The 24012-nt window shown below is 42.3% G+C and overlaps 1 protein-coding gene across 4 annotated transcripts in view; it reads left to right on the plus strand.

Moving 5' to 3' along the window:
* The window catches only part of CHD6 (chromodomain helicase DNA binding protein 6), a 586770-nt gene that overhangs the window by 464744 nt on the left and 98014 nt on the right, over positions 1-24012 (plus strand). For all 4 annotated transcript variants that reach the window (XM_029614845.1, XM_029614844.1, XM_029614846.1 and 1 more), the window contains 3 exons: positions 2197-2405; positions 11937-13508; positions 15166-15320. In XM_029614845.1, coding sequence (XP_029470705.1) covers positions 2197-2405; positions 11937-13508; positions 15166-15320 — 1936 coding nt within the window. The remainder of the gene's footprint in view (positions 1-2196; positions 2406-11936; positions 13509-15165; positions 15321-24012) is intronic.

Genomic DNA, 24012 nt, shown 5'->3' on the forward strand with positions numbered 1-24012 from the left:
TGCTGACAAATGAATCCAGAATCAAAATACTCTACTCCTCCAATTTGTTGAGCCCATAATGAATTCATGGCAGTCCTTCAGGATGTACAATATGGCTCATGTTAACAGGAAGGCAGATATAATTTATCTCGTCCAGAAAGCTCCCGGATTTGAAAAAGGCCAGCTACCACATCAATCTGCAGTGGTCAATCCACTTTCAAGAGAGCCAGGAGACAGAGGATTCATTCCTTGGTGCTCCTGGGGGAAGGAGTCTGAGCCCTGACACTTTTGGGAGGAAAGTGTTTCAGGGAGCTATGCTAAATGCCCATATTGCCTCCTACCAGCTGTTTTTGGGCCTGTATGTATGGGAACTGCTGAAACAAATGCAGGGAGTGGCTAAACAGCTTCCTGCTTTTTTGATTCCATTGGGACAAAGACCTTATGTATGTATTTCCACCAATACCTGTAATTATGAAAACAGTAATCAAATTAAATAAGGTCAGGGAGAGAATGATTCTAATAGCCCTCTTTTGGCTATGTCAAATATGGTTTCTGTGACTCCAGAAACTAGCTATCTCTTAACCGTTTTGTCTGCAGATATTTCCGACTTCCAACACCATACAATAGGATCACTTCTTCACCCTCAGTATTCAATCTCTAGCACTCACAGCATGGATATTGAAAATAAAGTAGTACAATCAATGCCTTTTTCTTCTAAAGTAAAAGAAATGATTTTGGCAACAAGAAGATCTTCTACCAAACATTCTTACAATTTTAAATGGAAAAGGTTTTCTATTTGGTGCGCAACTCAAAAAGAGAATCCTTTTGAATGCTCTGCTTTTAAATTATTTTAGTATCTACTAGGTCTTTCAGAATTCACTTGTGTTATTACAGTATATCATCAATAACCAGAAGATCTTCCAGTCTCGAGCCTTCCTATAGTGGTAAAATTTGAAGACTCTACCATCTTTGACCTTCTAGAAGAACTCTCCCTTCTAAATGGGACCTCAGTGTCATATCTAATTGAATGAATCCTCAATTTGAACCTTTAGCATCGATTGACCTAAAATTTTTAATCTGTGTTTTTGATAGCAGTAGTGTAAACTCACAGAGGAAGTAAACTACAGACCTTAGTAGTGCATGCACCATATACACAAATTTTCAAAAATGTAGTACTGCAAACTCATCTTACGTTTCTACCTAAAGTAGTTTGGCAGTTTCATTTGAATCTGATCATAGTACTACCAATGGTTTGGGGTTTTTTTTATAATTTCATGCCAACAAAACTGAACAAGCACTTTATACCCTGCACTGTAGAAGAGCACTATTATTTTACTTGAAATGGTCAAGACCTTACAAAATATCGTCCGAGCTATTCTTTTCTTATGATCCAAATAAGTTCTACCAGTTAAGAAACAAACTCTCTCTATTTTGCTCTCTTACTGTATTCCTACTGATATGCAAGTACTAGAATTCAACTTCCTAGTAAACTGAAAGCTTATCAGATACAAGCCACTTCAACTTCTGTAGCTCACCTTAGCTGTGCTTCAGTTGAAGAGATCTGCAAAGTGGCCACATGATCCTCTATCCAGTCCCCTGTCAAACATTGTCCTGATAGAAGTCTCCTGCAAGGATAGAAGCTTTGGCCAGGTATTTCTAAAACAAACATATTTAATTAGTAGCTTTAACTTTCCTTCCTTCCTCTCTTATAATGTTTCTATTCCTCCCTTAACAGCAAAGACAATTTTTTTCTGCAAACCTCAGCTTGCATTTTTCAAAGAGCCCTTTTACTCAAGTAAATAGCTATTTAAATGGATAAATGGCTTTTGAACATTGCCCTCCCCATAGTCTTTAACAAAATGCATGTCCAAGGTTGTCCAAAGGCTGAGGCTGCCTGAGTAGCTTTTGTTCTCCCAGTCTCATTTGCTGCTTCTTAGATTACTTTTTTAAAGCTTTGGATATAGCCATAACGTTTTGTCTGTATCAGAGTTTGGCCAATGGCTTTTGTGTACAGTGTTGGGAGTAAGGAACAGCAAGGAAGGGAGAGAATATGGAAGTAATAAGTTCAGGATAGTAAAGACTAGCATAGTCATTTTATAGCAGGGGCTTGGAGGAATGAGGAGCCAGTAAACTCCTCCAAGGTGAAAAGTTGTGTGATCATGGAGCTCGAAGTGAAATAATAAAAGTATCCATTGTTCCTCTTGTCTCTTCTCCTAGGTGGACAAGAAGAGAACAGGCGGATTTCTACAGGACCGTATCCTCATTTGGCATTGTCTATGACACAGACAAGAGAGGCTTTGACTGGACCCAATTCAGAGCTGTATCTCGTTTGGAGAAGAAGGCAGATGAGAGCCTGGAAAAATACTTTCATAGTTTTGTTGCTATGTGTAGGACAGTCTGTCGTTTGCCCCTGCACAAAGAGGATGGTGAGAGAGCATCTGCTGCTTGAACAAATGAGACAGACCGAGGTTTCCCAGAAATAGCAAGAACTGATTCAGTGGACCTGGGCAATTCTAACAGCATGTAACGTAAAGGGCTTGAAATACAAAGAACTGAGTTTAGCAGTAGGAGTGGGATGAAAGAATTGTTGTGGAACTGTACACACATACCCCTCAGCACAGATTTATTTATTTATTTAACAGATTTATAGTCCATAATCCACAATGCACCAATACGGATTACAACCAACGGGGTCAATTTTCAAAAGTCTGAGCAGGCGTCCATGTGTGCGCGGTTCCCGGTGCACACACATGGACATCCTGATTTTATAACATGCGCGCATCGCTGCGCACATGTTATAAAATGCAGTTCCACGCGGGTCGTGACTCACACGGGGGCAGGATTTTAAAAAAACAATGAGCGGCGACGAGAGTAGGCCTACCCCAGTTCCTTCCCCTCCCCCACCTAACCTTCCTACCTTTTCCCCTCTCCTCCCCGACCCCTAACCCCTACCTAGCTAGGAGGATTTTTTTTTTGTTTTGCTTTGTTACTTACTGCTTCATCCAAGCAGAAGTAACTTTGGCGTGTCAGCCGGCTGCCAGTGCACTTCCCCAGGACAGGACCTAATGGACGCTGTCCCTGTCGGCCCCCGCCCCCCAGCACCTTCTTTTCGCTGGCCCAGCAGTTCTGCGCATACCGGGAGATATGCATATCCCCAGGATTTTTTGCATATCCCCAGGATTTTTTGCGATCCCCAGGCATTGAAAATTTGGGTAAATATGAATAATAAAAACATGCAATTCAAAATGAACATATAACAACCAATTAAAAGCCTCTAAAAGCAAATGGGTTTTCAATGCTTTTTGAAATAACATATGATGAGTTCTAACAGGAAGCTCATTCAGTATAGTGTTCCAAAGTTCAGGGTCTAAGACAGAAAAGACTTTAGATTGAGTCACAATTAGACTAACAGAGGCAATAGATAACTATTAATAGATGCTGCGAAGCAGAATGCAGTGGGCAAGCAGGTACATCAAAAATTGTTTTTCTTTAAATAGAAATAATCAGAGTATAAAGACTTATGCACCAAGGTCAATAGCTTAAATTTCACCCTCTGTTTTATAGGAAACCAGTGCAATTTTACTAAATAAGGAGAGGTGATGGCATGATTTTGCAGTTTCCTGGAGTATATCTAGCTTCAGGCCGATTCAGTAAAAACGCGGGAGAGAGGACGAACGCCCGCACCGGCCACTTGCCGGTGCGCGTGATACAGTATGCAAATGAGGTGGTGCGGTAGAATCGGGCAAAAGGAGGCGCTAGGGGCCCGGAGCGGCGGCTGTCTGCGGGTTTGACAGCCAAGGCTCAATTTTGCTGGCGTCGGTTCTCGAGCCCGCTGACAGCCATGGGCTCGGAAACCGGACGCCAGCAAAATTGAGTGTCCAGTTTACGGCCCGACAGCCGCGGACCGAATTCAAATTTTTTTTTTTTTAACTTTTTTACTCTTCGGGACCTCCGACTTAATATCGCCATGATATTAAGTCGGAGGGTGCACAGAAAAGCAGTTTTTACTGCTTTTCTGTGCACATTTTACTTACTGTATCCCGCACGCATACCTAATAGGGCCCTCAACATGCATTTGCATGTTGAGGGCCCTATTAGGTGCCGCAGGTTGGACGCGCGTTTTCCTCCCCTTACTGAATAAGGGGTAAGGGAAAACGCGCGTCCAAGAGCAGGCTAACAGTGCGCTCCGACAGAGCGCACTGTACTGTATCGGCCAGTTTGATAGCACACATACACAGTAGGCACTTGTAAAATTTTTAATTAGTTGAAGAATCTCGTTTGCAGTATTTTAAAAGCACTAGTGTTGGGTACTTGTTGTACTCTTAACTACACATATCAGTTTAACCCATTGCCAGCCACTATTGTTTGATGATTGCAAGTCAGTTTACAAGCCATTTTAAAAGCAGTTTTGCTGCTGGCCCCATTTCCTGAGACCAGCAGCAGAAAGTGCTTGCCCTGAGGTTTGAACTTGCTAGTGGCTGTGCTGGAGCACTGTGGGTCCTTAATGTACGTGGGGAAGCTGCAACATTAATTTAATGAAGGTATGTGAGCAAGAATAGGCAGGGCAGATACTGTGGAAGAGGTGAGAGGCAGGCAGGGGACAGATGCTGGGGAAGGGAGGAGAGGCAAAGGGCTAGATTTACAAAAAAGTAGGGGAAGCAGGGGTAATGTTGTAAAGTGTGGAAAAGCATGGTACAGATGTTGAGGAAGAGGTTGCTGGTGAAGAGAGAAGAGGCAGGGAGCAGATGGTGAAGAGAGTAAGAGAATTGGTGAATTGGTGGCGACGAGGTAAATGTGGAGGGATATGAAATGTGATAGGGATGGGATTACATGGGGAAGAGTAATGGGGAGCAGTCAATCTGGTGGGAGGGTACTAAGGAAAAGAGTGTTGCTTAGGGATCAGTCTGTTGGGGTGGAGTAGTGCTGGGGTGCAGTGGGAAGGGGGAGAGTGCTGACAAGGGTGGGGTGAAAAGGGTTAAAATGCTGGGGTTCTATCAGCAGAGGAAAAAGAATGTTGGGGCCCATCCTGGGGAAGGGAAACTACTGGAGTCTGTCCTGGGGGGGAAGGGGGAGAATCCTGGGGTTTGTCATGGACTGGAGTATGTGGAGAATGCTGGGGTCTTTCCTCCCACCCACTCTCACCCCCCACATTAGTCCACAGGAGGGTGACCATAACTTTAAAGTCCCCAGATATACTTCTTGGCGTTTCCAGTTTGCTTTTTTTGTCTGCATGTTTTTATTTTTAATTTGTGGTCCTTTATTCTGTATTTAGTGAGGATTTGTCTGTGTTCTGCATGGATGACAGAGGTGAAAGATTTTGCTAATGTTTAGTTTCTGTGTAGGGATCTGTAGTTCAGCTTGTTCTGGTTTTCCAGTAGGAGATGTATAGGTGTTCTAGGGCCCTTACTATATTTGCAGTGTTGCCTTTTCATAGGAAGAGCTGTTGCTGTGTGAGTCCTTGGTGTAAGTGCTGTTTTGGTAACACAGGTATGCCATAAAGGTTCTGAATATGTCTTTTGGTGTATCACAATATGCCTGGTAGCAAAAGGAGTTTGCATTGCTGTTAATAAGATTTAGAATATAATTATTTTAATATAATTTTAAAAATCCTGTAATGCGATAGACATGATAAAAGCATGCTTATTTGAAGACAATACTTCCACTTATAAAGGCTCTCGGGAGCTCTTGGCTTACAATTTAATCATAACTTGCCAAAACTTACTTCTTTAACTGACTTTTAAAATGGCTAATTTTTTAAATGTTTAATTTTTTTAATGTATATTTCTACTAATGTCTTTTAAATCAAATGTTTGTTACATTCAAATATTACTTATTCAAAATAGTTGATGGTAATTTTGATAACTATAAACTGAAAATCCTCAGCAAAACCCCCACAAAAAAAACATATCCCCTTATGAGTCTTGTCCTTTATATCCATGATGGGTTATGGATTATATCATCATGGTTTAAAGGCATACACTCCTTTTTCAAACCCTGCTGCGTAACGAGGTAAAGAATCAGTTGGGTAGACTTAAAGGGTCAGTTCTGGTAGAGCTAAGGATTACATCTGTACAAAGGTAAGGATCACACTTTTGGAACCAGGATCACTCGTGTCTACTATAGATTATAAATAAATAAGGGTTATGTTTTAAATTTAAAAAACAAACATTAATTAACCCTCTCTCACAGTTCGTGGCGATGTGTAACGGATTTTTCACTTGGCCGTATGTGCCAAATTGCTTGGCTGTGGCTCTGCTGAGGCAATAATAACATTGTTTTCCCCTCACTCTTTGGAAGTTTAGAAGTGACGGCATAAATGGTTTATATTTGCATAGTGCTGCAACTGTACCCCCATCAGGAGTTTGAAAAAATTGAAGCATTTCACCAAAGGCTGTACTTTCACTGTACAGTATTCCACTTTTATTCAAACAGCCACAAAATAAAACTTTTTATTTTACAAGTCTAAACTTAGTAAATATGTGCTGCCTTTCCCTCAGGAACAGATTCAATTCTCCACCGTAGTTTCACAAACATTTCAGCACATCATCTCTACCAAATCTTTCGACAAAATGTGTGTTTATGTGTGTGTGTGTGTGTGTATACATATATATATATAAAATCAGTGACTGGGTACTTAGCAACTAAGGGTCTGGTTCCTAGCTCCATGAAGTCACTGCATACTGTATTTCCCCTCTAGCAATTTCTGGTCTCCTTGCCAGGGCTCCCTGATAATGTGTCCTCAGCAGTATAGCCAGGCCTCCGTCCCTCTAGCAGCCTAATGTCATTTGTAGTCCTGGAGTGCCAGGATGTATGTCTGGACCTGCCCTGATCCCAGAGGTCTGCCTCAAGGACTCATTATTATACGAAGGCTGGCCTCTGCCTATTGTTTTAGAGGCTAACTTCTCTGTGAGGCTATTTTCATAACTGTTTATTACTAACCCTTTGCATTGTCTATATACCTTATCACAAATACATTGTGACTCTATTTGATTGGAAGATGTGGTATAACTGTTATTTCCTGCTGTGGATAGTAGCAATATCTATGGGCCTATATACTAAGAATTTTCCCATAGGGACAAAACACAAAATTTCATTAGTACATCAGGCCTATCTTGTGACTGCAGTCTTCTACCCTGTAAGAGCTTAGTACTCTTTGTTGCTTGGGACCCCCTACTTGCTGGTTCTGTTAAGTTTAAAAACATGTGCTTTGATCAGGAAAGAGGAAGTCTTACCACGGGAAGATGGTGGTTATTAGGCTAAGTGACAACTGGTATATGGCGGTCATGCGATCCTATTAACACAAGACTCTGTGCCAACCAGCCACCCTTCTCACTCAAGAATATGGTAGCATATTCTCCTCTGAATCGAAAAATTAGTTGTAGCATTGCTGTGTCATAGCAGGTCAAAATAATGGGTTGAGGTAGGTTAGACTGACATTCTCTGAAAAATACAAATTTTATATTATGTGCTGTGAATAAGCTGTTTAGTGGACCCTTGGGCCGGCCTGCAGGAGACTGGGGAGAGATGGACTATAGTCTAGGCTTGAGGGCAGGCCAGGAGGCCGATACCAGGCAGGCGATGGAGGGTGAGCTTCACCCAGGAAGCTGGTACTCCCCCGGGAGGAGCCTGTAGGAGCCCGGCCGCTGGGACTTAGGAGATCACGGAGGCTGGAGCTGAAGCAGATGGACAGGGATCCGGAACCAGGCAGGAACTGAAGCAGGACAAGTACTGGATCCAAGCTGGAACTGAAGCTGGACAGGTTACTGGAACCAAGCAGAAACTGAAGCGGGACAGGTACTGGATCCAAGCTGGAACTGAAGCAGGACAGGTTACTGGGACCAAGCAGGAACTAAAGCAGGACAGGTTACTGGATCCAAGCTGGAACTGAAACAGGACAGGTTACTGGAACCAAGCAGGAACTGAAGCAGGATAGTTACTGGATCCAAGCTGGAACTGAAGCAGGACAGGTACTGGATCCAAGCTGGAACTGAAGCAGGACAGATTACTGGAACCAGGCAGGAGCAAAGACAGGACTTGGACATAGAAGCGTAGCAAGTCTTAGACAGGAACAGAGCTGCTAACGCAATAGCACGCTCCGGGGCTCGGAGCAACTGGGAACCGCAAGGAACCCCGTTGCAAGGCAAAGTTCTAGACTCCGTGGCGGCCTTACATAGGCCGCAGCGTCTGACGTCAGGGGTAAGGAGTAGCCTTCAGTGGCGGGAAAAGGCCTTCATAAGTGTGGCTCCTGCGCGCGCGAGCGCCTGCCTAAGGAGACGGCGTCCAGGAAGGGATTCTCGGCGGTGTCCCCCCCGTGGGGATGCCGCGAAACAGGCCGCAGGCTCTCGGAGACTGAACGGGACCAAGGAGGTGAGGGCCAGGTCGTGACCATCGCGACCGGTACCATAACATTATGCATATGGGGGCAATTTTCATACTACCTGAATTGCTGCAAAGTCCACAAGAACTTTTTACCCGCAATCTTTGCACTAGTTTTCAAAGAAAAAGTATCTAAGTACTTTTTGCTTTGAAAATTATCTATGAAAAAGTACTGGCAGAGATTTGCATGTCCTTTTCTTTTTTTTTTTTAATTACTTATTCTTGTCAAAACAAAATGCTTATTTTTAAAAATCCAAAACTATGCACATAATTTTCTCCCTCGACTTAACCCTGTCCTGGGAACAGCTACAGTACAATACAGGTAAAATTATGCTGTTGTGGAGCTATGTCTGTACTTATATAGGGTGGATAATTTTCAGATGACCAATTTATGTGAATAAAATACCATGGAAATCCCTTTGAAAATTGTCCTCATATTGAACAGTATTTCAGGGAGCAATTTTTATTAGTGTGGACCTCTGCATCTCTGCCCTTGGCATGTTTTCCACTAGTAACAGCACTAGGCTGAAGGAATAGGGAAATGGGTTTGGAGAACCTTCTCCGCCAACCCACTCCCCATTTTGAACCCTTATTCTCAGCCTTCCCTCCCTAATTCCAGAACCTCTCCATCTCTTTCTTCACCGGCCCCCCAATCATTGAGGCAACAAGATGAGAATTAGAAGCCAAAATGTCCCAATATTTGGATTCTTTATTGTGAAAATAAATATCTTTAAAAAGCCCGACTCAGGCCGAGTTTCGCCCTCTCAGAATGGGGCTGCGTCAGGGGCTACAACACACAAACAAGTATATAAACAATTTAAATAAAATAAATCATAAAAACACATGAACATCAGACATATAAAATGGTAACATATAAATGTGAATAGATGTGTGCAATGTATATCTGGAAAACAACTGTGCAAATATATAAGGACATTACCTCTGCTTCATATAATAGGAGTTCTCAATTGATTTCATACAATGTATTGGTCTGGAAGTATAAAAAGTAAGTAAAAAAATGAAATTTTTTTTTAATTAAAAAACTAATTAAAGTAGAGCATAGGGAGATAACAAAAATGTATATAAAAAAAATTGTAAATTAAATGCAATAGCAGATACCTCTGGATCAAGACTCCAATAAGTGTAGTGCTGTAGTGAATATTGTTGAGATTGATTACCATACAATAATGGACAATTCAACAGCACACTGTATCTGAAACATGATTGAAATACTAATTTAAAAAATGCAACAAGAACAATGTTTCTGCTGAATAGTGGTAAATGTGCTAACTAAAAACTACAATAAATGTATTTCAGTCAAATCCAAATATATACTAGCAACCAAGACCTCCGGAGATAGAAATTCATAGGTCTCATAATTCATACATATGAAACTTAACTATTGCTGAAATTTAAACTACAATGTATCTACATATAACACTGATTCAAGAGTGCAGTGTATCTGTTAACAATGAAGACCTCCGGAGTTGCATGTTTACAAAACTGTACTATTGCTAAAGGTACATGTTATGATATCATCTTTAAAGAGAAAATGAAATACTGTTGACTCTTTAAATATACACGCTAGTGGAACCGTGTAAGCATTGTAATCCAAATAAGAAACTCCGATATCACACTATATTAGAACTACTCACAGTGCATACAATTTCCGCCCAAAAAAATATCTTACCATTCAGTGTGTCTTAGAACGTGTTTTCACAAACTGTTCACACTCGAAAAAGGAAACAACAAAACTTACAGGTATTTAAACACTGAAAAGTGCGCCAACAGAAATGTCAATAAAGCAAGAAGAGGGCGTGTCATCAAAATCCCCGTATGTGACAGCCGCCGGTGCTCACTGACAGGAACCACAGTCTATCAATCAAATAATTATTTTAGCGATCTTTAAAATAATAAATGGGGGATAAATAATAACTATTTACATATAAAACCGGAGCAATTTAAACAATTTAAAAAGACTGCCTGACCGGCCCTTAAAAACCACAATCAAAGCCAAAAGATATATCAAAACTGAAACGATACTAACTTGAAACCTACTCGCAATACATACGACTTCCGCATAAAAATATCTTACCATCCGGTGCATATCTAGATATGTTTTCCACAATCTGTTCAAGCTCTAGCACACTCGAAAAAGCTCCAGGTATTTAAATGTTGAACAAAAATGTCAATCAAGCAACAAGGGGGCGTGTCATCAGAATCCCCGTATGTGACACGCCCCCTTATTGCTTGATTGACATTTTTGTCATTTGTTGCATTTTTTAAATTATTATTTCAATCATGTTTCAGATACTGTGTGCTGTTGAATTGTCCATTATTGTATAGTAATCAATCTCAACAATATTCACGACAGCACTACACTTATTGGAGTCTTGATCCAGAGGTATCTGCTATTGCATTTAATTTACAATTTTTTTTATATACATTTTTGTTTTCTCCCTATGCTCTACTTTAATTAGTTTTTTAATTCAAAAAAAATTTCATTTTTTTTTACTTATTTTTTATACTTCCTGACCATGTGATACTTCTCAATACATTGTATGAAATCAATTGAGAATTCTTCTTATATGAAGCAGAGGTAATGTCCTTATATATTTGCACAGTTGTTTTCCAGATATATATTGCACACATCTATTCACATTTTTCACATTTATATGTTACCATTTTATATGTCTGATGTTCATGTGTTTTTATGATTTATTTTATTTAAATTGTTTATATACTTGTTTGTGTGTTGTAGCGCCTGACGCAGCCCCATTCTGAGAGGGCGAAACTCGGCCTGAGTCGGGCTTTTTAAAGATATTTATTTTCACAATAAAGAATCCAAAAATTGGGACATTTTGGTTTCTAATTCTCATCTTGTTGCTTCCACGGCTTTGTTAGACAGCCTTCCTTGTTACTTTCTCAATCCCCCAATCATTGATCCTCCCTTCCTCCTCCTCCCTTCTGCCACCCCTGCCCTGATTTTGCATCCTATCTCCATCTTTTCCCCCAACTCTATCTATAACTGAAGGGTTTTCTTCTAGGACCTGGCCATTAATTTATGCTCTCCAATCAGAGTTGCTCAAGTATGTGCATTATAATTTGCCGAGATTTTCAGATCAGCGGAATATAAATTGGTTTAAATAAATAAATAAATAACGGGAGTCTTAATGGGTTCAGTAAAGACTTGTAGTCCTAAGAAAATACTTTAGAGTTCCTCAAATGCCTGAAATTATTGAGATGATAACTTTTAATTTAAAGGGGGCACACAGTGCTATATTTTATCATTCTACACTTTCAGAGATCTATTATATTACAATAGATTACATTTCTGCTTTTAAAGTGTTTCAAAATTAACAACTTATAAGTAAACCTGTGTATTTGTCACGCTGCTTATTCTGCAAAGCTTTCAGATACTGTTTTTAATGCATAAAAGCATTAAAAACAGCTTTTATCTTCTGCTTTATTGAGCATTTTTCTTCTGCTTCTGCTTTATTGAGCATTTATCTTCTGCTTTATTGAGCATTTAAAAAGAGATTAAATTTGTTTGTTCTCTATGTATTCCTTTCTTTTCACAGGCACACCTGATCCTTCTATCTTTGTTGAGCCGATAACAGAAGAGCGGGCTGCAAAAACGTTGTACCGTATTGAACTCTTGCGCAAAGTCCGAGAGCAAGTACTGAAGCACCCTCATGTGCATGAGCGCATGAAGCTGTGCCGGCCTAGTCTTTACCTCCCAGTATGGTGGGAATGCGGCAAACATGACCGAGACCTGCTGATTGGTACTGCCAAGCATGGCTTGAACCGCACGGACTACTTCATCATGAACGATCCCCAGTTATCTTTCTTGGATGCCTATCGAAACTATTCTCAGCATAAGCGGACTGGGGTCCCAGGCCCAGAGAACTTGTGCTGTCACTACCAAGGTAGCTCAAAACTGTACGACTCCCCCACATATAATTCAATGGAAAGGACTTGTGAATTATTGGAGCATGAAGCTGAGTGTCAGATTAAACTAGAAAATCTGGAAGATGCTATTGCCAGCCCTGCTTGCAGCTCACAGGATGTCAGCTGTGAAACATTCCTTTCCAAAGTTAGGGATATTATGTCCATTAACCATGATGACTGCTCCTTACCCGAACCTTTGATGTGTATGGTATATGAAGAGAAGACATGTAGCAGTGCAGCATTAGATGCAAGCAACAGTGAACAAAGCTCACTTGCTCCAGAAACCCTGAACTATGCAGAGGCGAGAACTGAGGTCACTGAAAATCTTCTTTGTAAAGTGCATAGTGACATAGCTCTGTATAACTATGACCCTGAACCTACTATGGCAGACTGTTTCTTGGAAGGTATGGAATCAGAGTGCCAGCACACAGACAATCAAGAGGAAGAACACAATTCCTTGTGTCCCATAGAGTCAAGCAATCACAAAAGGGAGTCTCCTGTCGATATGTCAGAACATTTACAGCACACAGAAGACATGCAAGGGGTACAAGGGGAGGGCTCAAATAACCTTGAAGTACACAGCTTTGACAGGAAATTGTCTCCAAGCCAAAGTTTCACTGCTCTGTTTGGAGATGAATCTTTAGAGGATAAATCAGTGCTGAGCTGCAACCATAGCCCTGCAAATTCTGACATGGCTGCAGACAAGTTGGAAGATCAGAACAGAGCCCTGGAGGTGGTGAATCATGACAACTGCCATGAGAACACAAGAGAGGGTGAGGATTACGAGTCCAGCACTGACTGGATGATGGAAGTCTACCAGGATAATACAAGTGATGTCCCCAGTGAGACAAATCATGCAGGACAGGCAACATTCAACTGCAATAGCCAACATGAGAGCAGGAAAGCAAGGAGCAGCTGTAATGCAGCAAAACTGGCAAGCAGCATGAAGCAGAATCTGAGTCTCTGTGAAAACAAAGCCAGAGAGAAACTTTGTGCACCATACAAGGTGGGAGAGGTTCTATCCGGCTTCCTTAAGAACGAAGTAGCAGGTGTGAAGGAGGAGCCCCTGGAAGGAGATCCTGGGGGTGAGATGCAGTGTGCAGCCTTCCCTGTGGAAGGGGATGGGCCTGTGCAGGAACAGGGTGCAGATGTAGAATGTGATATGAAGGAAGAGGACAAAGATGGAGACTGTCTATGTTCAGGTACAGTATTTCTTTTTTTATCTTTAACTCCTTTCTCCCTGGTACCTACCAGTGGCCAAGAAAGGATACAGCCCCTTTAAGTGCTACTTCTATATCACACTTTTGGGCTGTATGTTGACTAGAAAGTAATTTTCAAAGGCAGTTATGTGGGTAAAGCAGTGCTCTACCCACATAACTGCTGCCATAGATATCACTATAAAAGTAAAGCAATGGTCTTTGAGAGAGTAATTTTTGAAAGTCATTTAGCCAGGTAAATGGCTGTCTGAAAATTGTCCATCCAGTACAAGAGTAAACGTACATGCAGGGATCACAATGCACGTACTTTTACCCGTGAGAAAAGAAGGTAAGATCAGAGTGAGTTAGGTCCAGCTAAGTAACAGCGGCTAAATATCTGGCCCCACTGAACGGCTGCCATTTAGCCGGATAGCTAGTATCTGGCTAAATATCTGCCTAACCCCTAGATTCATCATTCTGCTATATTTATAGCAGAATGATGAGTCGCAAAAAGAAGGGGCAGGGGCAGCCGGCCGCATCATGGTGGTGTGGCCTCGCTGCACACTATCACCCCCATAGCACCATGGGAAAAGGTGGTGCTATTTCCCACGGTGCTGCCAGCGATAATTTCACTGGCAGCACTGCTGGGCCATAACCCCACCCAAACTCCTCCCCTTCCCCTAAGTAGCATGGCATCACCACGATAAAAGCCCATCGCAGAATAAAGAATGGCCCTGTAAGTGACAAGTGAGGCAAGGGTGTGCCAGGGAGGAGCCAACTTAGATAACTTATCCAGCCATCTCAGATATTCAGAGTTAGCCGGATAACTTATGTGGCTAAGTCTGGTTGGCCCATAGGGCTGTCCTAAAGTTAGCCAGATAACCTTATCCAGCTGACTTTAAGATAGTTGGATATATTCAGCGGCATGGCCGCACCACTGAATATATGGGCTAAGTTAGCTAGATAAGTTTATCTGTCTAACTAGCTGAGCTGCACAGCAGCTGAATATGGACCACATTGTCTACAATTTAACTTCAAACTATATATTCTACCTTTATAGCCATAAGCTGACCAAGGCAGATTGCACCTTATTAGCAACATTCCAAACATAGACCATGACAAATTAAAAAAAAAAAAAAGCCCTCTATTAACACAATCTAATTCACAATGCAATGAAACCTATCCTGATACATTTCACACATTTCCTCGATCAAAAAAAACATATGCTCACACTTTCTAAAAACCCCTCACTGAGCCAACAAATATCCAACCCAATCCATTTCCAAATCTTAAATCCACCCCTCCCATCCTTAGCATCTATTCTCATGACTAAAGTAATCAAACAGTCTGTACATCTAGAGGACTGCAGTATCGAAACCCACCCTTTCCAGTATTCAGCTGAGACAACCCCCTAGTCCCGGCCATTAAATTATTTTACCTCATATCAACCATAACACTGTTCAGGTAAGAAATATCCACAGAAAAAGCCAATCCTTGTAGGTTCATTTTCTCCAGGTAATTCTCGAAGGGAAAGTACACTGATTAGGTGCTCTAGTCTGCAAATCTGGGCATATATCCTGAGTTATGGAAATATAATCGTTTAGTACAAACAAATACTTAATGACAGCCTAGCAATAACTGGATGTGATATTCATGTTTGTAGATTTTGCTGAGAAGTGCTCAGAAGAGGAGAATAATAAAAGCTGCGTATCGGCGCTAGCCAGAGAAACACTGGATGACTATCGTGATGCCCGAGCACCCACTATCGCACAGCTGCTGCAGGAAAAAACACTCTACTCCTTCTCAGAGTGGCCTAAGGTGCTTTACATGAATCCTGTCTGCCTTTCTTGAAATATACGCTAACACCTTGGAAGGATGCTGTGTAAAGTACTAAGAGGTGTTTAGCCAATGAGTCTCTCACTTGGCTGAAATGGTCCCTACCTAATATTCTTGTATAGCACTGCAGTACTCAGTGAAACAGTAGCTGGAGTGCTATACTGTATATGCCAAAATTTTGAGTAAAAAATATCCATGCAGTTATTATAAAAGTCCAATGAATGTTAAATTCCATTGTAGTACTTTTAATGTTAATATGTGCTGTGTGGGAATGTTTTTGCTCACATGTTCAAGCTGATAGAACCACTTGGCTTGCAGTCTTCTCACCCACACACTGACACACACAAAATGAGATTATTCCCTGCACAACACATATTTACTTACAATACAAGTTCAGTGTTACCTGATGAAAAAAGTCTGAAAGAACACTCAGTTGATCAGTATGATACCAGTAGTGCTGTATTGTAAATCACTGAACACCAGCTGTATTGTAGCATATTAAGTGAACCTCTGTAAAGACAAGCTCCTCCTTCCCCTTCAGAATGTCATTTTACTGGCTCATTTTCTGGCGTTAACACTTTAAGAAGCTGAAAAAATACAAAGTTCAGCACAAGTCATCAGTGGTAGTTTTGGGCAGTGACTGTGCCATGGGATCCAGCAGAATGAGTTTATCCTTCTTCCGGGCTGCAATTATGCAGGGCTGGACCTTGGGAGACCTCACGGACATGTCAGGAACCCGTGGGAAGAACTACCTGGACTGTGGCCAGTACGGGAGTTAGAAAATGCAGGCAAGGGGAGGTGGGGAGAAATTTCAGAGGTATCATGAGCTCAGAGGAGTCCACTGTAGCTGAGCTGTCCTAACCACAGGTTCCCGCCAAGGAAGCGAGCAGTTCCAAGGAATGGCAACCATTTTGATACTGCAGGCTGTGAATAAGGAGTTGAGGCTTCCTTTCCTCAGTCTGCAGACCAAGGGAAAATTGCCAAGAATTTAAAAGCCCCTGCCCTGCAGGGGGTTGTTGGGGGCCACTGACAGGCCCCTCTTATGGACTCAGCATTTCTCTGAAAGACCATGTCCCATGAGATCTGGATGTTGAGAGGGAATTGGAGACTCTTTGAAGAGAAGGACTTCCTTCCCTAATAATGTAGGCTTTTGGGGCTCTGCAGGTTTTAGAGTAAAAGGGGATAGAAGATTGGGACTGTCTTGGCCCTTTTCATACCCGCAACACTATCCGTTCCTCCTATTCCCATTGCCATATTGTCTTATGGGGACAGTTGCTATTTTCAAGAACAGGAAGGAGACAGAGAGCTAGAATCTCCCGCTCTTAGTCCCACAGTTTAGAGGCTGGATGTTTGGCAGTCGTGCAGACTTCAGTGGCTGTTTTGGATCTCAAACTGTTCCATGAGAGTCCTCTACCTCAGCACCCAGGATTTTGATTAAAGGCTCTACCCTGCATATTCCATGGGCTAGAGTTCAGGTCCAGGATGCGATCCGGGTCTTTTCCCTCTCTTGCTTTAGGTACAGGAAGGAGATGGGGACATGGCCTTCGAGTCTGTGAGCATGATAGTAAAGAGACTTGATGGACAAGTTTCCTCAAAGGAGAGGAGATGATGCCCTTGTGGTGAGTCTCTGTCATAAGAAATGCTTTTCATTTTTCTTAGCTCCTTCGAATTTGCAGGTTGCTGAAGTAAAACAAATGAATGCAGCTTTTGCTGAGGCATCTGTTTGAGGTAGCAGGAGGAATCCTTCTGGACTTTTCCACTCCTCCCCTCCCAAATAATGCGAAAGAACATTTATGTTTGATGTGGAGTGGACTCCCCAGAGACTGAGTTTAGGGGCAGTCGTTCTGAATCAGGTTGGTACCCCCTTACGTGCTTTTGTAGAGTGTGTACCTGACATTCCAAAAGTGGTTTTTGCCTACAGCTGGACTGGTAACTTTGAGAATGGTACAACGGGTGTCTCCTTGCAGCAGTGTTATTGCCAGATTTGGTTGTTCTCGTGTAGAGAGGTCAGCCATTATGATAGAAGACTTGAGATTTCTTGAAGAGCGTCCTTGGGACATGGCACTATGATTTGTGGCTGGCAGTGTTATCTTTACAAAGTCTGAATGCTGTCAGTCTCAGCGCATAATGAAGGAGGTTTCCAATGGTAAGGAAGTCTGGCACTTGTCTTGGCTTTTTTGTGTACCATAAGAAGGAGTATGATCCTTATTATGGGGTCTACAATAAAAACTTTAAAAAGAACTTCTTTGGTGATACTGATACAGAGGATTCCATCTTTTGGTTCAAATACGTAAACCTCCCTCAGGGGACTTTCTTGTGGGAGAAACCCTGGAGAAAATAGTTTCTGTTTCTACAGGTCAGTGGATTCTGGCCCTCATACACAACGGATTTCTCCCATTCTGTGTCAGGTGCCTTATGTTTGTCTGTTTTGATCCGTAAAAAAAAAAAAAATGGAATGAGAGAGCTTCTGTAATTGAAGGATGTGACTTCAATTCCAAGGGACCAGGAAGTCAAGGTTGTTGTTCATTTTGTGTTCCATTTTCAATCTGAAACAGATCATAACATTTGTGCAAGTTTCTCATATCAGGTTGGAAACTGTAATTTGTGCTTGCGGCAGTGAGGGAGATTGCTAACCTCCTTGCATCTGTTTAGGGTTTCTGTTGCACATGCCAATTGGAAAGATTATTAGCACTCCTTTGGTGCCAGTGTGGGAATGAGATTTCAGTTTCCTGCTCTTTGATTTCGTACCTGCCCAGGGCCCCTTTCAGTACTATCTTTCTTCCTTTACATTTTTTTTAGCAACCTCTTTTGAAAACAATACTGGTCTCCTTTTTTCTCTCACAGAGGAAAAAAATACCATGGGAGTCACAAAGTCGCAGTAATTAGCTCTGCCATTTTGTGATTCCTGCAGTATTCGCCCTCATTGAATGTGCGATGGCACATGGTAGTTGTTGTGCCAGCCTTGCTCAAGGAAGAGATATTGGTTCATCCTTATCTGTCTGGTTCATTGATAAGAGCAACTTCTCATTAGGAAAGTGGGTTGGCTACCCAGACAATGGTTCAATTTCTCTAACAGCATTCTACAGCCGTTGTAACCTCCGTATCCTCTAGGAGCACAGTTTGTTTGAGGATGGGTCGTGTTTGTCCATCGGAGCGTAGGTTTCAAATGTTTTCAACCAGGAACGTTTCGGTTCTGAGGCAGACAGTTGGTCCTGGTGCCCTTGCGAGAACACACTACACCTCGTCAGAAAGCTTTGTTCTCCCAATGACATCCCCAGTCTTGGAACCATCCCATGTGGTTACCAGTACTGCATTGTGGAGAAAAGCTGGCTAACCACAGCTGCTTGTTAGGGAAGGTAAAGATAATGTCCAGCATTATCACGATAGCATGCATAAATCATCTGGCAATTTGCCTGGATCTTCTCTAATTCACGCCATGGTTACTTGGATGGGAATTGAGAGGGTATGTCTGACAATCCATGGCAGAAGCGTACATCAGTCATCAAAGGAGAACCCAAAATCTGCAGGACTTATTGCAAATGGATGTACTTCTTCCTTGGGCGAAACAGCAACTTCAGGCCTTGTCAGCATCTGACATAGTGGGAGAAGACATAGTACAAGCCAGTTATCTTAGATGTAACGTACTGGATCCGGGAGAGTGGTGTCCCTCCATCAAGGCCTTCAACCTCATCATTGATAGGTGGGGTCTGCCATTTATCGATTTGAGGGTGACAGGCATGAATGTGAAGGTTTGCCAATTTTCTATTAGCAGGAGGGATCCGATTTCATCCGGAATCAATGCCCTAGTGTAGGAGTGGCCATGAGCGGAAACCATATATGGGGTTCCTCCTTGGCCCATGGTAAACAGAGTAATCCAGAAAATTGCAGGGTGTCCCGGAACCTGCTCTCCTAGTAACTCCAGGTTGGCCTCATCAGCTGTGGTATGTGGATCTTTCTCTCCTGTTGTGTGACAGACCTTCACTTCTGGTTTCTTGGGAATTTGCTCTGCTTCACAAGGATCCGAATCGATTCGATCTTACTTTCTGGTCCTTGAAAGGATGTGCTGGATGAAGAAAGAATATTCACCAGCCATAGTCCCTACACTTTTGAAGGCCAGGAAGTTTTCCACTTCCTTGGCCTATGTGCGCATATGGCGAGTTTTCAAGGATTGGTGTTCCAGGCTTCGCTGCATGCTTGGTTGTACCTTGGTTTTTCAGGTCTTGGTTTTCCTGCAGGAGGGCTTTTCAAAATGATCTAGTCCTCAGTATTTTGAAGGTGCAGGTGGCAACGCACGCTTGCTACAGAGGATGAGTTCAGGGTCAGCTCCTGTTCTCTCACCATGATGTGTCTTATTTCTTGCAAAAAATAAATACATTTGGTCACCATTCTGGATCTCAGTTCCTCTTGGAGATCTGAATTTGGTTCTGTTCTTTTTGGCAGGTTCTCCATAAGAACATAAAATATGCTATCCATCTAGCCCGGTATTCTGTCTCCAGCAATGGCCAATCCAAATCGCAAGTACCCAAACATTAAATAAATCCCATGCTACTAATGCCTGCAACAATCAGTGGCTATTTCCTCTTAATTAATATCAATTTATAGACTTCTCCACAAAACTTATCCAACTCTTTTTTTAAACCCAGCTACACTAACTGTCTTAACCACAACCTCTAACAACGAATCCCAGAGCTTAATTGTGCATTGAGTGAAAAAGAATTTTCTCCGATTTGTTTTAAATGTGCTACTTGCTAACTTCATGGAGTACCCCTGAATCCTTGTATTATCCAAAAGGATAAATAATGGTTTCACATTTACCTGTTCAAGTCCTTTCATAATTTTATAGATCTCTTCAGCTGCTTCTTCTCCAAGCCCTAACTTCTTTAGCCTTTCCTCATAGGGAAGCCGTTCTATGCCCATTATCATTTGCTTCATTTGGGATTGTTTCTTTGCGCTTGCTAACAATGAAGACTGTGTTCCTTTTTGCAATGTGTTTGATACACAAGCTATCAGAATTGCAGACTTTTTCTTGTAGAGAGCCTTTTCTAATGATTACTCAGGATAGGGCTCAGCTTTGCGTGGTACCCTTTTATTATTTCAAAGATGATTTCAAGTTTTCTCATGAAACAGGCTGTGTCTTTGCTGTCACTGGATAAGTAGAGAGATGCAATTTTGTGTCCTTTGAATGTATGGCAGCATCTTCTGAGGCATCTCAAGGTTACTTAGTTTCTAGAGTTTGATTACCTCTTTGTGCTGTATAATAGTGTATGGAAAGGTGAAGTGGCTGCTAGGGCTATGATGGCACGCTGGATTAAGGAAGTGATCATAACGCTGTACATAGGAGCTAGAGGACCCTTACCGAAGCAAGTTCGGGCTCATTCCACAAGGGGGCAGACTACTTCATGAGTGGAGCTCCAGCTGGCGACTCCATTAGAGATTTATAGAGCAGCAACCAGGTCATCATTGCATACCTTTTCTAGACACTATCATCTGGATGTCCTAAGTTAGAGAGGAAGCCTCCTTTGCCTCGGCTGTGTTGTGAGGGGCTCAAACGGCTTCCTGCCCACAGAGGGAGTAGCTTTGGTACATCCCGTGCACCATGGATTGGCCTGACTGGATGTAGAGGAAGGTGAAATTACTATTTACCTGAGAATTTCCTTTCCTCTAGAACAGTCAGGCCAATCCATGCTCCCTTCCAACATTGTTAGTTTCTTGCCTGTATTGGTTACAGGAACCTTTATTCAGGGCTAGACAAGGGAGGCAATTAGCAGACTTATGAGTAAATCGTCCTTTTTTGGGTAAGTATAGGTTTCACCTCTTGCCCTATTCTTGCTATTGCCTGTCTTCTCTCTCTGGTTCTTTTAATCCCTTGGACTTCTGGCAGTTCAAAAGAACCCCATCAATGCAGTCTCTTGGGGATAAGAAAGTCCTTAGGTTACCGAGGAAGAGGTTTTTTTCAGGTGACCAGAGTAGACCACTTAGCCTTGCAGGAATTTCTTCTGTTAGTGCAAGGTCTATCAGTGAAAGTGCTCTCGGACAATGTGATGACAGTGGCTTATATCAATCGACAGGGCGGAACCAAGAGTTAAGCAGTTGCTCGAGAGACACAAGAATTAGTTCTTTGGGCAGAACAGCACCTGGCACGAATAGTGGCATCCCACATAGCTGAACGTTGAAAACGTACAAGCAGATTTCTTGAGTCGGGACAGTGCTAGATCCGGGCGAGTGGTGGGGTCCACCGCATGTGGACATAATGGCAACTCATCTGAATGCCAAGGCCTGTCGATTTTTCAATTGGAGACGAGCACGGGGCTGAGGACGTGTCTGCTCTGGTGCTGCCTTGGCCGCGGGGGGTTCTACTTTGTGTTTTCCCCCTGGCTGCTCCTGGGCAAGGTGTTACGTCGCATAGAAAAGCATCAGGGAGAGGTCATATTGGTGGTACTGGAATGGCCAAGGCACCCGTGGTTCACGGATCTAGTCAACTTGGCTGTGGACAGGCCGATTCGCTTTGGTCATCTAGAGGGTCCCATATTTTCAGACCAGGCTGCTCACTTTTGTCTAGTGATATGGCTTTTGAGAGGCGGCATTTGAGATACAGGGGTTATCCAGAAACGGTCATTACTACGTTATTGCAAGCCAGGAGGAAGTCTACTGATATTTCCTATGTATGGATATGGAAGGCTTTTGAATCCTGGTGCTCAGCTAAAGGCGTTCATCCTCTCAGGTCTTCAATCCCTGACATTTTGTCCTTCCTGCAAGATGTTTTCACCAAAGGGTTCAGGAGGCAGCTCTGGGTTGTCTTTGTGGCAAGATAGATGGGTCCTCTATTTCTGCACATCTAGACGATACTCGGTTCTTTAGGGGGCCAAAGAATTTGCGATCTCCGCTACAGCGAGTTTGTCCATCCTGGAATCTTAATCTTGTCCTCAGAGGTTTATGTGAGGCTCCTTTTGAACCACTCCATAGGACGACGCTGAAGGGCTTGACTCTTAAGGTCTTTTTTCTGGTGGCCATATGTTCGGTTAGGAGGATTTCTGAGTTGCAGGCTCTCTCTTGTCATGACCCATTCCTTCAGATTTCAAATTCAGGGGTCACGTTGAGGACAGTACCTTCTTTTTTGCCGAAGGTGGTTTCGGTGTTTCACGTCAGTCAGGCAGTGGAGCTTCTGGCCTTTCCTATGGTAGAAGCGTCCACTCCTCATGCGAGGGAGCTCAAGTTGTTAGATGAGCAAAGAGCTTTGTTGAGGTATCTTAAGGTAACGAATGACTTCAGGAGATCAGATCGCCTCTTTGTTTTGTGCAGAGGTCCGAAGAGAAGCTTAAAAGCTTTTAAGGCTACTATTGCTCGTTGGATTAAGGAGGCTGTTGATTCCACTTACATTATTTGTGGTCACCTGGTTCCGGAGGGATTGCTTGCTCATTCTACGAATTCTCAGGCACCCTCAAGGGTGGAGGCTCAGCTTGTTTCTCCACAGGAGATTTGCAGGGCAGTGACTTGGAAGTCGCTGCATATTTTTGCAAGGCACTATTGTCTAGACGTAAGAGATATGGATTCCTCTTCCTTTGGTGAAAGTGTTTTGCGAGCGGGACTCTCCAGGTCCCACCCTGAGTAGGGAGCTTTGGTATTTCCCAGAAGTCTGGACTGATCGAGATACGTACAGGGAAAGGAAAATTGGTTCTTACCTGCTAATAAACCCGCCCATTCTGTTGAGGGGGAGAGTCATCCACTCATTCAGTTTTTTATAGCAGAGAATATTTTCATATTTTAAAGTTTTGAAAAATTTGGACGTTCGATTGTTTTTGAGCATATATGAATTTTTTTGAGATTTGCTTGGGTATAGATTAATACTGAGGAACTGCAGGTGGCACGTGTGGTTAAGTAGCAGTGTCAGTAAAACTTTCTCTGTCTCCATCTGCTGGAAGGGAGGCAAAACCCAGGAGTCTGGACTGATCTGTGGTACTACAGGAACAAAAATTAGCAGGTAAGAACCAATTTTCCTTTCCTGTTTATGCATATTTACTGTGTTACATTAGTGGGATTGTACTGTGTAAGCTCTAAGCAGTAGTTTATTATCTTAAGAATCAATACTAAAATTCTTTATTATATTTAAAATTATAACCATGTGACTTGTGGTTTTCTACTGAAGTAGATGAAACAAACTGAGATAGCACACTCAAATACTGTAAGTAAACAGTGCCATGCCTGCTGTATATTTGAAAATGTTTTATTGTAAATCCACATTCAAAAGAAAGTTTAGGGACTTCCACCAAATATCAGATGGATTTATTTAACCAGTCTGTTTTAAAGGCAGAAAACCAGAGATACAGAACTTTTGCATGCAACATCAGCAGCCTAATCACCCAAGATAATACCCAATGTGAACATCTCCCACCTCCTGGTGCCTTTGCTCATCTAGCATCAAAGCAGCATCTCTTCTCTTGCTCTGCTCTGATTGGCCTTCTTATTTCTGGTGAATCCCTCTGGGCTGGTCCCAATTTCTATAAATCCTTCTTGAAGTGTAGGCCCAAAATTAGACACAATGCTCCAAATGTGGTCTTAATAATACTGAATAGTGTGTGAAATGTTTTTTAATTTGTCTCACATGTGATACTCCTAATAATATTTCCTAGTTCATGTTATCGTTTATAAATAATATTAACACTTATAGCCTTTGAAA

Source organism: Rhinatrema bivittatum, chromosome 8 (genome assembly GCF_901001135.1).
Source record: "Rhinatrema bivittatum chromosome 8, aRhiBiv1.1, whole genome shotgun sequence".
Classification (NCBI taxonomy): domain Eukaryota; kingdom Metazoa; phylum Chordata; class Amphibia; order Gymnophiona; family Rhinatrematidae; genus Rhinatrema; species Rhinatrema bivittatum.